The following is a 13649-nucleotide window of genomic DNA, read 5'->3' as shown; positions in this document are numbered from 1 at the left end:
TTTAAACCATTAAAAAGGCTGAGCTAAACCAAACTGACATATGCCACTACGTTAAAAAGCCTTTGGGAGCTTATGATCTTTTTTATATTTATTTCAAGTTTAATATTTTGAAAAGATCCCATATGTAAGAATGGTACGGCAACAGGGGCGTCTGACCTCCTCATCTAACTTCACAAGGGGGAAGGAGAATCGAGAACAGCAGCATTGCTCCAAGGCTGATTCCTATGAAGCAGAAGTCAGACATACCTCCTCTCTCTAACCTTTTTTTTTTTCTTTTTTTTACCAATTCTGACACCAGCTGTCCCTCCCATGGCACTCTCTACTTCTCTGCTGGGTTCGAAAATTCGTTACAATGGCCACATAGAACTTACAGGCCATACTCACGGTTATGGGGTTTATGAGGCAAGTGTTGTTGTTAGGGGCCGTTGAATTGGTTCCAACTCATAGCAACCCTATGTAAAAGAGAAAGAAATGCTGCCCAGTCCTGTGCCATGCTCACAATTGTTATGCTAGAGCCCACTGTTGCAGCCACTGCGTCAGTCCATCTCCTTGAAGGTATTCCTCTTTTTTGCTGACCCTCTATTTCACCAATCATGATGCCCTTCTTCAGGGAAGTTAACAAGATACAATTCAGGGTCAGAAACAACCCAGAATACAGTTCTTTGATCAGAACACCCTCTTCCCTGTTGCCCCTCCAAGCAGACCTTTCTTTGGCTCCTGGACCCTTGGCCTGGCCTTGGCCCTGCTTGGGCAAGATAAACAAAGCTCTTTAGCTCCACTGAGAAGTGTCCTGAGGCACCCAACTCTGCCAGAAAGCCTCCCGCCCGAAGGCACTCAGATTTCTCGCTCTGTGCACCAGATAGCCCCCGGTTTTGCTGCCTCTTCTTCTCGCTGTCTCCTGGGTCTAGCAGGCTCTCAGTGCAGAGATCCCGGGTTCAAAGGACACGCTCCACACCTTGCTCTTCTTTCTTGGTGGTAGTGTGGTCCCCCTTGTCTGCCTCTGGAATGGCTCATTAAGGCTAGAGGGATGACAAAACTAACCAATCCACTCAGAAGACATGGTCCCCAGACTCTCTGTTAACCCAGAACTAAAACTATTCCCAAAGCCAACTCTTCAGACTAAGATTAGACTGGACTGTAAAACAAAATAATACTCATGAAAAGTGTGCTTCTTGGTTCAATTAGACACACAAGACTAAATATGCAACTCCTGTCTGGAAACGGGATGAGGACGGAGAGAGGGACAGGAGCTGGCTGAACGGACACAGGAAACCCAGGGTGGAAAGGGGGACTGTGCTGTCACATCATAAGGATTGCAACTAGGGTCGCATAACAGTATGTGGCTAAACTTTTGTATGAGAAATTAACCTGAGCTGTAAATTTTCACCTAAAATGTAATTAAAAAAAAAAAAAGGACATAAAAACTCAAAAATAAAAAAAATAAGGATAGGGAAGTAGACAGAGAGTTGGGGACCTCAAATCACCAAGAAAGGAGTGTCAGGAGCCTTTGGACCTGGGGTTCCTGCACAGAGAACCTCCTAAGCCAAGGGAAAATTGATGACAAGGACCTTCCTCGTGAAAGTCCACAGAGAGAGAAAGCCTTCCCCTGGAGCTGATACCCTGAATTTGGACTTTCAGCCTACTAGACCGTGAGAGAATAAATTTCTGTTTTTTTTAAAAAAAACTAACCAATTCCCTCGTTAGGGTTCCATACACCTTATTTGTATTGTTTCTCCACAAGGGTGCCATATACCTTATTTGCATTATTATCAAGCTGTCCAATCCCTCTGATTGGAAAAGCATATTATTTGCATAGTCCTACCTAGTCACTGGAAACCCTGGTGGCATAGTGGTTAAATGCTACAGCTGCTAACCAAGAGGTTGGCAGTTCAAATCTGCCAGGCGCTCCTTGGAAACTCTATGGGGCAGTTCTACTCTGTCCTATAGAGTCGCTATGAGTCGGAATCAACTTGATGGCAGTGGGTTACCCGGTCATTTGGTGGGAGTTACAAGATAATACTGAGAAAAGCCATATAAAAGTGATTCACTGCACTGCACCATAATTGTAAACTACTCAATGTCTTCTGAAGAACTGTTCAGACACTGTATTTGAGCACTCTATTGAGCAGCATGCATGGTTCTTGCTTTCATATCAAACTCATTTTCTTTGTTAAATATTTCCAAATAAGTGAAAGTGGGACACGTTAAGACCAAGTAAAATGCCATTAACACCAACTGCTCTGTTGGCGGGGATGGATGCCATTCATACTGCAAGAGTTTCGATATATACATATGTATATACACACACGAGTGTGAGCGCACACACACACAAAGTTTATTTTAAATTTAGTATTATTCGAATGTGAATAAAATATCGCTGAACCACTGCTCAAAATGAATCTGAACCATCCCCTGAAATCAAATTTGTTGTTGTTAGGTGCCACCTAGTCACTTTAGACTCACAGTGACCCCATGTGACAGAACAGAACTGCCCCACGAGGTTTTTTAAATGGACATACTACTACAGAACTTTTCACAGACTACTAGAAAAATCAACTGCATAGCATGAGATTTGTGCTGCATTGGTATAAATGTTATAACTGTACCACAAGTGAACTCAGTCAGAAAAATAGGAGACTAAGTCTATATGACACTAGTTCGGAAATCTTAAGTCAAACTGTGAAGATACTAAGTAGCTTTCAAAAGTCTTTACTGAAAAACTTCGTATATTCTCTGCCCAGTAAAGCAAATCACACGGAGGAGCCCATAACAGGATGCACACAGGCCGTCTAGTGGCAAAGGTTTCTCCCATCTTCCAGTCACAAGTTGCTGCAAGACTTTATCTACCCCTTTCCTAAGATGGCTAGAAACAAATCTGATAACACCCGTGCAAAAAACGGTCGCTATAGGAATACTGTTTAACGATCTATTTCTTTCAGATTGTTTGCAGTTTTCCCAACATAAACACGAAAAATAAAATACTGCTTTTAGTTAAGCAATGTTGAGCCTGTGCAGCACGCAAAAGTATGTTTTCACTTGGCTTAGACTCTTATATTAACTTAATTATAAACATAAAATCCTTTGGTTTGGAAATAACTAATAATTTCCACTATTTCTTCTTCTCGTCCTAAAAAGCTCAGGTCAAAAATGCTAGGCCTCAACACTAAAAACTGCTACCTTACTTTGACTCAAGTTTGCAAGTTGGCAAGTAAACTGCCAATGAACAGGAAAAAAAAAAAAAAAAATACCGGGCGGTCGCTGGAAGAGAGTACAAGGTTGAGGATATGGAAGTATCCCGCTGTCCACAAGCTACAGATCTGGGATGGTCAAGAGTGTGACCCCAGCACGGATTCTCTCCCTCTGCTTCCAGATCTTAAAACTAACACCGATAACACGGCGACCGGAGGTGTTGCATAGGCAAGAAAAGACTTAGGGCTTGCGACGCCTGCCGCCACTGCCTCTCGGGTCCCCAGCACCGATGCCGGTGAGTGCGCGTACAGGGAGCTCCGCTCCACGTCGGAGGAAGAGCAAGGCGCGACCCTCAGGGTCGCTGCAGCCGCCCCGCGCACCGCACCTGTAGAGGCCGCTCGCGCCTACGCCTCCCGGGGCAACGACGCGCGGCAAGCCGCCGACTCCTCCGACCCAACAGCCACGGTCTCTGGGGGAGCGAGGCTCCAAGGCCGCCCGCCCTCTCCCCACGCCTGCCGCCCCACAACGTACCGCGCGGGGAAAGAAAGTTTGCCTCCCGCCGCTAGGCCTCAACTTTCCCGCCCGTCCGTGCAGGTCCCCGCCGGCTCCCATTCGGCATTACCCAACCCCGACCTTTCGGACCCCACTAACAGAGACCACTTACTCTGGCTGTTCCCGCAGCGACGGAGTCTCCGCGGCGGCCATCTTGAACTTCCTGACTTCTTGGCGGTAGCGGCAGCGGCTGGCCGGACCGTGCAGGCAGGCAGTAGTGCAGGAAGAGGAAAAGGAACCGTCGCGCATGTGCTGAACGCGTTGGAGAACACGAAGCTGTGAGTCCGCTCTAAGAATCCGGATATAAAACACTGCATCCGGGGACAAGCGCCGAGCGTCATGATGCCACTTCCGGGGTGTTGGGGGCGGTGCTTGCGTGTGGGTTAAGGGCGGACGACTTGGCGTTCTGGGTCGCTTCGTCAGTGCGGAAACCCGGAATGTGGTCCTGAGGTTTCTGGAGAAGGCAGCAAAGGGAGTAGGATGTGGGTTTCGCGTGTGCAGATCCAAAAACTGATTTGCTGTGGGGCCCAGAAATTGGGTTAGAATTTTTCTTAAACCAGGGCAAACGAAATAATTATTTTGAGCCTGGGCTGTGTTACGGGAATAGTAACCTGGCTAGACGATTGTCTGAAGGGGCGTTAAGGGAAGGTTTGTAGAAGTGCACTTTGAGAATACTGTACCTAGAATGTAAACGTCTTTTAAAATGGAACTATTATTGATATATTTATTTGGAACTTTGGAACTTAGTTTCAACTTTTGCTAAGTCTGAGAATAACACGATTCAGGAGTCATTCAGTTCGTTGGTTCTGACGATTGATTTTTTTAATGAATTCTTTTTATTTATTGGTCCAAATTGTTTCGTGTGGTTTTGTTTTTCCTTAATGATGGACTCTAGTAATGAAATATTGTATGTGACAACATTTACTGGCTCTTGGTGAGCCAGGTAAGTTCCTAAATTCCTCTCAAAAAAAAAAAAAAAAGACAGCGTTCTCCATACTCTTGAGTTTGGATTTTTCCTCGAGTACGTTTCTGGATTTCCATAGGGGAACAGTTCCAAATATTCTACCAAATAAGGCACTGATTGACTAAATTCCAAAAGTGTTGAAAGTATTAAGCCTCCCTCCCCCCTTAATAATGTGGAATACGAAATTATTCCTTAGATAATTGTTGACTTTTGTGGATTTTTTTCCCCAGGATTGTAGCATATCTTTATAGGATCTTTAATTATATTCTCTTAAGAAAGAATTACTCCCATCCTTAACAATCAGATTCAGGTGTAATAACTTAGAAGACTTCTTTTGAAGGAAAAGTTTTCAGAAATATATCAAGAATGGTTTTTATTTTCAACCATATATCTAGATACTGAAACCCTTTGCCATCAAGTCGATTCATAGCAGCAGTATGGGACAGAGTAGAACTGCTCCATACTGTTTCCAAGAAGCTGCTGGTGGATTTGAACTACGACTTTTTGGTTAGCAGTCAAGCCCCTACCTACTATACCACCAAGGCTCCAATTTTGCACTGTTAGTACAGTAGTTAAGATCTTGGCTGCTAACCAAACAGCCTGTGGGGCAGCTCCACTCTGTCCTAGCGATGGCAACAGGTTTGGTTTTAAGGATAAGAGTGCATAATTTGGAATTTCAGAGCCCTGGTGGTGATGAAGAGCCCTGGTGGTACAGTGGTTAAGAACTCGGCTGCTAACCAAAAGGTTGGCAGTTCGAGTCTACCAGCCACTCCTTGGAAACGTGTTTGGTTTGAGTTGGGTGGTGCAGTAGCCCTGGTGACGGCGCTGGTTAAGAGTTGAGCTGATAACCAAATGATCAGCATTTCGAATCCACCAGGAGCTGCTTGGAAACCTTATGGGGCAGTTCTACTCTGCCCTACAGGGTCACCATGAATTGGAATTGACAGCAATGGGTTTGGTTTTTCTTGGTTTAGTGATGCAATGGTCAAGTGCTCCGCTGCTAATCAAAAGGTTAGTGGTTTGAACTCACTCCACAGAGGAAAATGTTCCATAAAGATTTACAACCTTGGAAACCATGTGGGGCAGTTGTACTCTGTCCCACAGGGTCGCTATGAGTCTGAATCCACTCTGCTGCAGTGGGTTTTGTTTTATTTTTTGGTATTCTTACCTCTAGATTCCCATCCCCATATATCTTTTTAAACATATTACGAATTCAGCCTTGTATTTACAGCTAATGTTCATATTACCTATGAGGTAATGTTCATATTACCCCATGAGGGCAAAGACGTGTTATTGTATCAAAAATTTCTCAAATATGTCATTAAAATAAAAAAGTAACAAACCGTTAGTTTATTAATAATTATTATTAATAAACTATCTTTAAAGTATTTTAAAAATTAAAATGAACTGATCAGTGTATTTATACAAATCTGTAAAGAGACCGCATCTTGGAAATAGAGTAATATACTTGAAGGCAAAAGGAGAGGGCTGGGTCAGATTCTATTAAATGTTTTGTGAGTGAGAAAACTGGCCCTAAGAGGTAAGGTAATTTGCTTATGATAACGCAGTTCCTAAGTTGCAATCCAGGATTTGAAATAAAATCTGACTCCGCAGTCTGCTCTTTCCTTCATACCTTGCTGCTTCTCACAAAAATGCCATCTTGTTTACTATCTACTTGTGAACACCGACCCACAGCTCTTTAGTACTCAAATTTTATTTGTTGAACGAAGGTAATTGGAAAGAGCACTGGATGGGAACCCAGAAATGCCTATTTTCCCTTGTCTGGAGGTTGTAGTGCCTTCCTGGTTGCTGATTAGTCGGGAATTCATAGGCCAGGTCTGTTTCCTCAACCATTAACTCTATCCAAGGTTCCTTTCTCCACTAATTCTTGACAGTTTGCTTCAGGTAGAGTTTAAACTAAAGCACTTGAGTGTAACCAAAAAAAAAAAAACCAAAACCGTTGCCGACTCATAGAGACTCTATAGGACAGAGTAGAACTGCCCCAGAGTGTTTCCAAGGAGTGCCTGATGGCATCAAACTGCCAACCTTTTTGTTAGCAGCGTAGCTCTTAACCACTGCACCACCAGGGTTTCCCTTTGATTATAGGAGGGGGACAATAATAGGCGCTAAGGTTGCTCAGGCAAACATTCAGCTTTTTTAAAAAAAGCGCACAGTAAAAATAGTTTCAGAAAATGATGCCGGCAAGGTTTCCTTTAAAAAATTCTCACCAAATGCATTTGCACAAGGCCACCAGTTTGGTGAGTGAAGTAGGAAGGGGATTTGAGAGGACTCACCCAAAACTATGTTGGTGTAGTTTTGGGGAAGTCTGGTGTTTTGAAGGCTTCCACATGTTTAATCATTCGCCAAAAATATTTATTAACCACCGAAGTTATGTCGAACATTTCCTTGCAGCTGCTTTTCACCGCGAACTTGGCGGGCACCACCAACCCACACGCAGCGCCCTGAGGCGGCGAGGTTCTGTGAGCGCGCTGCGCCAGGGAGACGCGTGTGTGCGTGCGTGAGTGCGTGCGTACGTGCGCCGGGTAGGGGAGCGGGGCTGGTCTGGGGACAGCCGGGCGGGTAGTACACCTCGAAATCCCGCCAGGGGGCCTGAGGAACCACAGGATCTTTCCTTTCGGAGCCTGAACTCCCTGCGGTCTATAGGATCTTATTACTGCCTCCTTCCCGGGCCCTGGCACGCTCGCCACAATCCGTTATTACAGTCGAGGCCGTTTTCCATCGCCTCCGGGCCGCCCCGAGGAGTAAGGCAAGAGCCGGGGACGCCACCGTGCGCTCTCCCCGGACACGCCCCTGAATCTCGCGGAAGCCGCCTTCTTTTGAGTGGAGGTAGACACACTTGGTGACAGAAACCGCAAAAACCCCAGCACTTGTGCCCCTATACCCCCAAACAATCCAAACGTCTACAGGCGCGGGGACAAGCATTTTTAAAGACTACAACTTGTTCTTATCGCCTTTCGTGCTTCCTTTTAAGTATTATTAATTCAATTTCATAGATAAACATGCTTGAAAATGTTTTTGATTATGTGCCTCCGGTAGAAGGGGATTGTTGAATTTTCATCGAAGCTACGCTGACATCAGTAATCCCAATAAGCTCTTAATGGGCTCCTTATAAAGTAGGCTACGAGCAAAAATAGTGTCGTAAAATCCTTTGAAGACAACTTTTGGTCGATGTTGAGTTCCCTGATGTCAAAACAGTATAGATCTCTTTCTAGATAATGCTTAAAGCTCTAGTTTAGACCTAGTCTTGGAATTTGTAACTGTGTTGGATTTTTCTTTTATTCCAACGCAAAAGAACAAAATCTTTTCCCTATATTTGGTAAAAATGTATTTAATTTTTTGTTTATTTTAAAAATAGTTGTGCTTTTATGAAAATCTGGAAAATACAAAGGAAAGGAAGAAAAACCATCCAGTGTCCCACTACCCAGACTTAACCAGTGTTAACATATTGATCTATTTTAATCTTTTTCCATATGAAATAATAAATTTTTTGTAGTCATATATATATAGAGTGTGATAATTTTTTTATAACATGTCCATCAATTTTTACATAATCCTTGTTTCGGTAAACATTTTCTTAACTACACAATATCCCTTTCCCTTGTTATTGGTTACCTAGGTTGTTTCAAGTTTTGCTCTAGATATTGGGGCAATATCTAGCATACCATTCAGAACGCGAACATTCAGAATGCGAACATTCAGAACGCGAACATTCAGAACGCGAACATCGCACGTGGGCTCTGCCACTTACTGTGCACCTTGGAACAATTTGTTTTCAGCATCAATTTACACATGAGTAATAAGGGAATCGACTCAGTGGCAACGAGTGAAGGAACAAGGGGATAATAGTTCTCATTTCAGGGTTATTGTGAGAATTACATGAGATAACGAATGATAGTGCCTGGCTCGTGTATTAGTAAATGCTAGCTATAACTATAAGCAAGGATTTCTCGTTTGTTGTGACACATACTTTCAGATTTTTGTATGTAGTTAAATGCCATTGCCACATTGAGTGTAAGGACTTTTGTACACAGATTTTCATATATTTTATTGCAAAAGTAATAAAAATCACACAAAACGTCATAACTTTTTTTTAATAATATACTTTTTTGGGAAATAAGACAAAAATGCAAATGTTCAATCCTACTACCTATAATTGTAATTTACATTTTGTATCTATGCTGACCTTTTTTAATGAAAAAAAGATATTAAAAAAATACAATTGTAGTATAAATTTGGTTTAATAATTTGCTGAGGACAGCAAGGAGGCCAGTGTGATGACACAGCTGTGATTAAGGGAGTAGGAAAGAGAGCTTATAGGGCCTTATAGATATGACTGAGATTTAGATTTCATTTAAAATTTACTGTGACAGCTTTGGAACATGGAGGGTAGAGGAGTGACATTTTAATTTGCTTAGAAGGTTCAGTTGGCTGCAGTATGGTGATAGACTGCAGGGGGCCAGGGAAGGAAAAATGGAGACTAGTTAGCCTATTTCAGCAATCCAGATGAGAGATGGTTGTGGCTTAGACTAGGGTGCTATCAGTGGAAATGGGTAAAAGTAGTTAGATTGTAGATATATTTTGGAAGTAGAGGCTACAGGATATACTGATCAATTGGATGTGGAATGAGAGAGAAAGACTTAGAAGTTTTTGGCTTGAACAACTGCCAAATGGCAAATGAAATTACCATTTACAGAGACAGAGACTGAAGCAGGAGCAGATTTTAGGTTGGGTGAAAATGAAGACTTCTGTTGTAGTCATGAGTTCTGTTAAGTTTCAGAGTCTAATTAGACATCTGTACTTGGTTGAATAGTGTCCCCCCAAAATTCACGTCAACCTGAAACGTTAGTGTGACCTTTTTTGGAAACAGAATCTGTCTTAGTTATCTAGTACTACTATAAGAGAAATTTATTCTCTCACAGTCTAGAAGGCTAAAAGTTCAAATTCAGGGTGCAAGCTCTAGGGGGAAGCTTTCTCTCTGACAACTCTGGGGGAAGGTCCTTGTCATCAGTCTTGCCCTGGTCTAGGAGCTTCTCAGCACGGGAACCCTGGGTGCAAAGGATGCACTCTGTTCCTGATGCTGCTTTCTTGGTGGTATGAGGTCCCCATGTCTTTCTGCTTGCTTCTCTCATATATCTCAAAGGAGATTGACTTAAGATACAACCTGTTCATGTAAATTGAGTCCTGCTCAGTAACATAACTGTCTCTACTCCTGCCTCATTACCCTCATAGAGGTAGGATTTACAACACATAGGAAAATCACATCAGATGACAAAATGGTGGACAACCACACAATACTGAGAATCATGGCCTAGCCCAGTTGGCATACATTTTGGGGAGACCCAGTTCAATCTATGACAAGGTCTTTGCAGATGTAATTAGTTAAGATGAGGTCATAGTAGATTAGGGTGGGCCCCAAAAGCAATATGACTGATATCTTTATAAGAAGAGGAGAGACACAGAGACACTGATGGACACAGAAGAAATATGGCTATCTGAAGACAGAGGCAGAGATTGGAGTTACGCTGCCACACAGCAAGGAACACCGAGGATTACTGGCAAGCACCAGGAGCTAGAAGAGGCAAGAAAGGATTCTTCTCTAGAGTCTCTGGAAGGAATGTGGCCCTGTCAACACCTTTATTTCAGACTTTCAGCCACCAGAACTGTGAGAGAATAAATTTCTGTTGTTTTAAGCCACCCTGTTTGTGGTACTTTGTTATGACAGCCCTAGGAAACTAATACAGATTTTCATACCAGGAAGTTAGGTGCTGCTGTAAGAAATACCTAAAAATATGGAAGTGGCTTTAGAGTTGGGTAATGGGTATTGGCTGGAAGAGTTTTGAGGTGCATGGTAAAAGCCTAGATTTTCTTGAAGAGAGTGTTGATAGAGATATGGATGTTAAAGGTGATTCTGGTGAGGGCTCAGAAAGAAGTGAAGAGACCTGTAGAGAAATGTCTGCCATCTTAGAGAATACGTTTATTGTCATGAAAGGAATGTTGCTAGAAATATGAACATTAAAGTTGCTTCTGGTGAGGTCTCAGATGGAAAAGAGGAACATGTTATTGGATAATGAAGGAAAAATGATCCTTGTTATAGCATGGCAGAAAACTTAGCTGAATTTTACTCTACTCTTAAACTTGTGATGAACTTGGATATTTAGCTGAGATTATCAGGCAAAGTGTGGAAGGTATAGTCTGATTTCTCCTTGCTACTTACAGTAAAATGGGAGAGGAAAGAAATAAATTAAGGAATGAACTGTTAACTAAAATGTAACCAGCACTTGGTGATTTGGAAAATTCTCAGCCTGTCTGGATAGAATGTTCTGGAGACAAGGCCAAGAGTGTGACTGTACAGCTTTGGTGAAGAGATTAGGTGTGTGACTCATGGGTCCAATCAACCATATCAGTCAAAGTCAGGAATAGAGATGGGGTTATCCAGGGACACCTTGTGGAGAGCCCTTGTGTCTAATGGCATGGATTCTGTATAGACAGGTGAGGCAGGATTAGAGGCAGTTATGTTAATGAAGTAAGACTTAATCTACAAGATCAGGTTGTATCTTGAGTCAGTCTCTTTTGAGATATAAAAGAGAAGAGAGCAGAAAGACAGGGACCTCATTCCACCAAGAAAGAAGCACTGGGAGCGTAGCACACCCTTTGGACTCAGGGTTCCTAATCTGAGAAGGTCGTCAACCAGGGCAAGATTGATGACAAGGACCTTCTCCCAGAGCTGACAGAAGAAGCCTTCTCCTGGAGCTGGTGTCCTGAATTTGGACTTCTAGCCTCCTAGACTGTGAGAGAATAAATTTCTGTTTGTTAAAGCCATCCACTTGTGGTATTTCTGTTATAGGAACATTATATAACTAAGACAGAATTTGATACTGGGAGTGGGGTGCCTCTGGCCACTTGTTGGCAGAGCTGGGTTTGCCACCTGATGGAGCAGGAGTGCTGAGTGCCTTCGGGCTGTGGCTTACTGTCAGAGTGGGGTGCCTCTGGATACTTATTAGCAGAGCTAAAGAGTTTTGTAACACTTGCCCAAGTAGGGCAGAGGCTGGGCCAAGGGGCCAAGGGGCCAAGGGCAGGGAGAGGCCTACCTGCAAGCATGGCTGAGAAGATGATGCCCTGATCAAAGAACTATATCCTGAGTCCTTTGTGATTCTGAATTGTAATCTATTACTTCCCTAGTAAACCCCACTCCTGGTACCAAATTCTATCTTACTTATCTAGTGCTGCTATGACAGAAATACCGTAAGTGGATGACTTTAACAAACAGAAATTTATTCTCTCACAGTCTAGGAGGCTAGAAGTCTGAATTTACAATGCCAGCTCCAGGGGAAGGCTTTTTCTGTCTGTTGGCTCTGGGGGAAGGTCCTTGTCATCAATCTTCCCCTGGTCTAGAAGCTCATCAGGTGCAGGGACCTCGAGTCCAAAGGACATGCTCTGCTTCTGGAGCTGCTTTCTTGGTGTATGAAGTCCACCCTCTGCTCTGGGATTGGCTGTCTTTTAAACCTAACAGGATGGTAAAACTGACCAACCCCTTGTTAGGTTTCCATACACCTTATTTTCATGGTCCTTTTACCCCCACAAGGGTGCCATGCACGTTATTCATGTTATTGGCAAGCTGTCCAGTCCTCTTGGTGGGCCACAAGCACCTTATTTGTGTAGTCCCATCCAGCCTTTCAGTGGGAGTTACAAGATCATGGCTAGAAAGGCCATGTAAAAGCAATCCGTCACACCACAAAAAAAGTCTAAAGTTTCATATTGTTGATTCCTCCCCAGGTTAGGAAATGAGCATGGAGGACCACCTCAGCTGTGGGCAAACACAGGGAGGAGTGACTAGAAAGCCCAGGGGCCCATACCAGCTGTTCATGCACCAGGCCGAATCCCGGTGCCTCAAGACCCTAGAAGCCTCCTTTGTGTCAGATGGTGAGACTGTGGTCTCCCTGGGTCTTGAGCACAGCTGCTTGTTACCCATAAAATGAAAGCTACCCATAAGGCTGATGACCATAGACAAGAAATCCTGCCCGTCAGTTCTGTGACATTGCGGGAATACACCCCCATTGAGTTAATGAATTGTGTGGGAAATTCCAGCAGAAAGGAAAGGAAACCATTGCAGCTTGATTAGTACATCTATGGGATATTGGGGGAGATGCTATCTCTTTAAATGGAGCCAAGAAAGAAAAAATGAGTAGTATAACCCCTACCCCGAACTCCAGCAGCATTTACACGAGGCTTGAACAGAGGGCACACATGCCCACATGGATTGGATCATCTTGTATTGTAGAAAAGCGTGACCAAATGGGGGTTATCTTGCCGGTACAGTTGGGAAGTGGTCTTCTGTAGAGGAGTCCCAGGAAGCTAGGTGTGCACCACGCCATTTATGCCTAGCACTTCCAGGAACCAGAGAATGAACTCTTTACTGCAAGAATGAAAGCGAAGACCCTGCAGGGAGCCCTACCCTCCCGGTATGGCATTCTGGTGGCTATAGTTAGTCCCTTAGTGGGCCAGATGGTCTACCAGGTGGGACAAACTGTAGCCAACTTGGGTGAAACTGAGAGGGCTAGAGAGGAGGGAGTGCATGCTGTGGGAAAAGAAAAGAAAGGCTGAAAACCCTGTGAGACAACTGTGCAAGGGCCACTTGAAAGTAACCTGAAAGCAGATGTGAGTGGATTTAGTGGCTGCCAGGACAGCAGTAGAAAAGATAGATAAACAACCAAATGTGGTTTTGGTCAGCCTTTGGAAAAGTCTGAAACTGGAGCAACAATACCACCCTCTGGGTCCTACTGCTCCCTATGAGGAAATTCCCTTTGCCACTGCTTGGATCCCACCAATCCCTAGGGATTAGGGGTGAGGCTGAGGTCACCTGCAGATCAGGGCCCTGCAGGGAGACTGGAGGCCCCATGTAGAGGTCACAATACATTGGTCAAGA

General features: G+C 43.7%; 1 protein-coding gene across 11 annotated transcripts in view; it reads right to left on the bottom strand.

Moving 5' to 3' along the window:
• The window catches only part of PRPF4B (pre-mRNA processing factor 4B), a 45548-nt gene extending 41480 nt beyond the window's left edge, over window positions 1-4068 (bottom strand). For all 11 annotated transcript variants that reach the window (XM_049864596.1, XM_049867068.1, XM_049867821.1 and 8 more), the window contains exon 1: window positions 3854-4068. In XM_049864596.1, coding sequence (XP_049720553.1) covers window positions 3854-3990 — 137 coding nt within the window. In that variant the 5' untranslated portion in view covers window positions 3991-4068. The remainder of the gene's footprint in view (window positions 1-3853) is intronic.
• Between the last annotated feature and the right edge of the window lie 9581 nt (window positions 4069-13649).

Source organism: Elephas maximus, chromosome 1 (assembly GCF_024166365.1).
Source record: "Elephas maximus indicus isolate mEleMax1 chromosome 1, mEleMax1 primary haplotype, whole genome shotgun sequence".
Lineage (NCBI taxonomy): Eukaryota > Metazoa > Chordata > Mammalia > Proboscidea > Elephantidae > Elephas > Elephas maximus.
The sequence above is the reverse complement of the archived record's forward strand: the minus strand, read 5'-3'. Positions and strand labels throughout refer to the sequence as shown.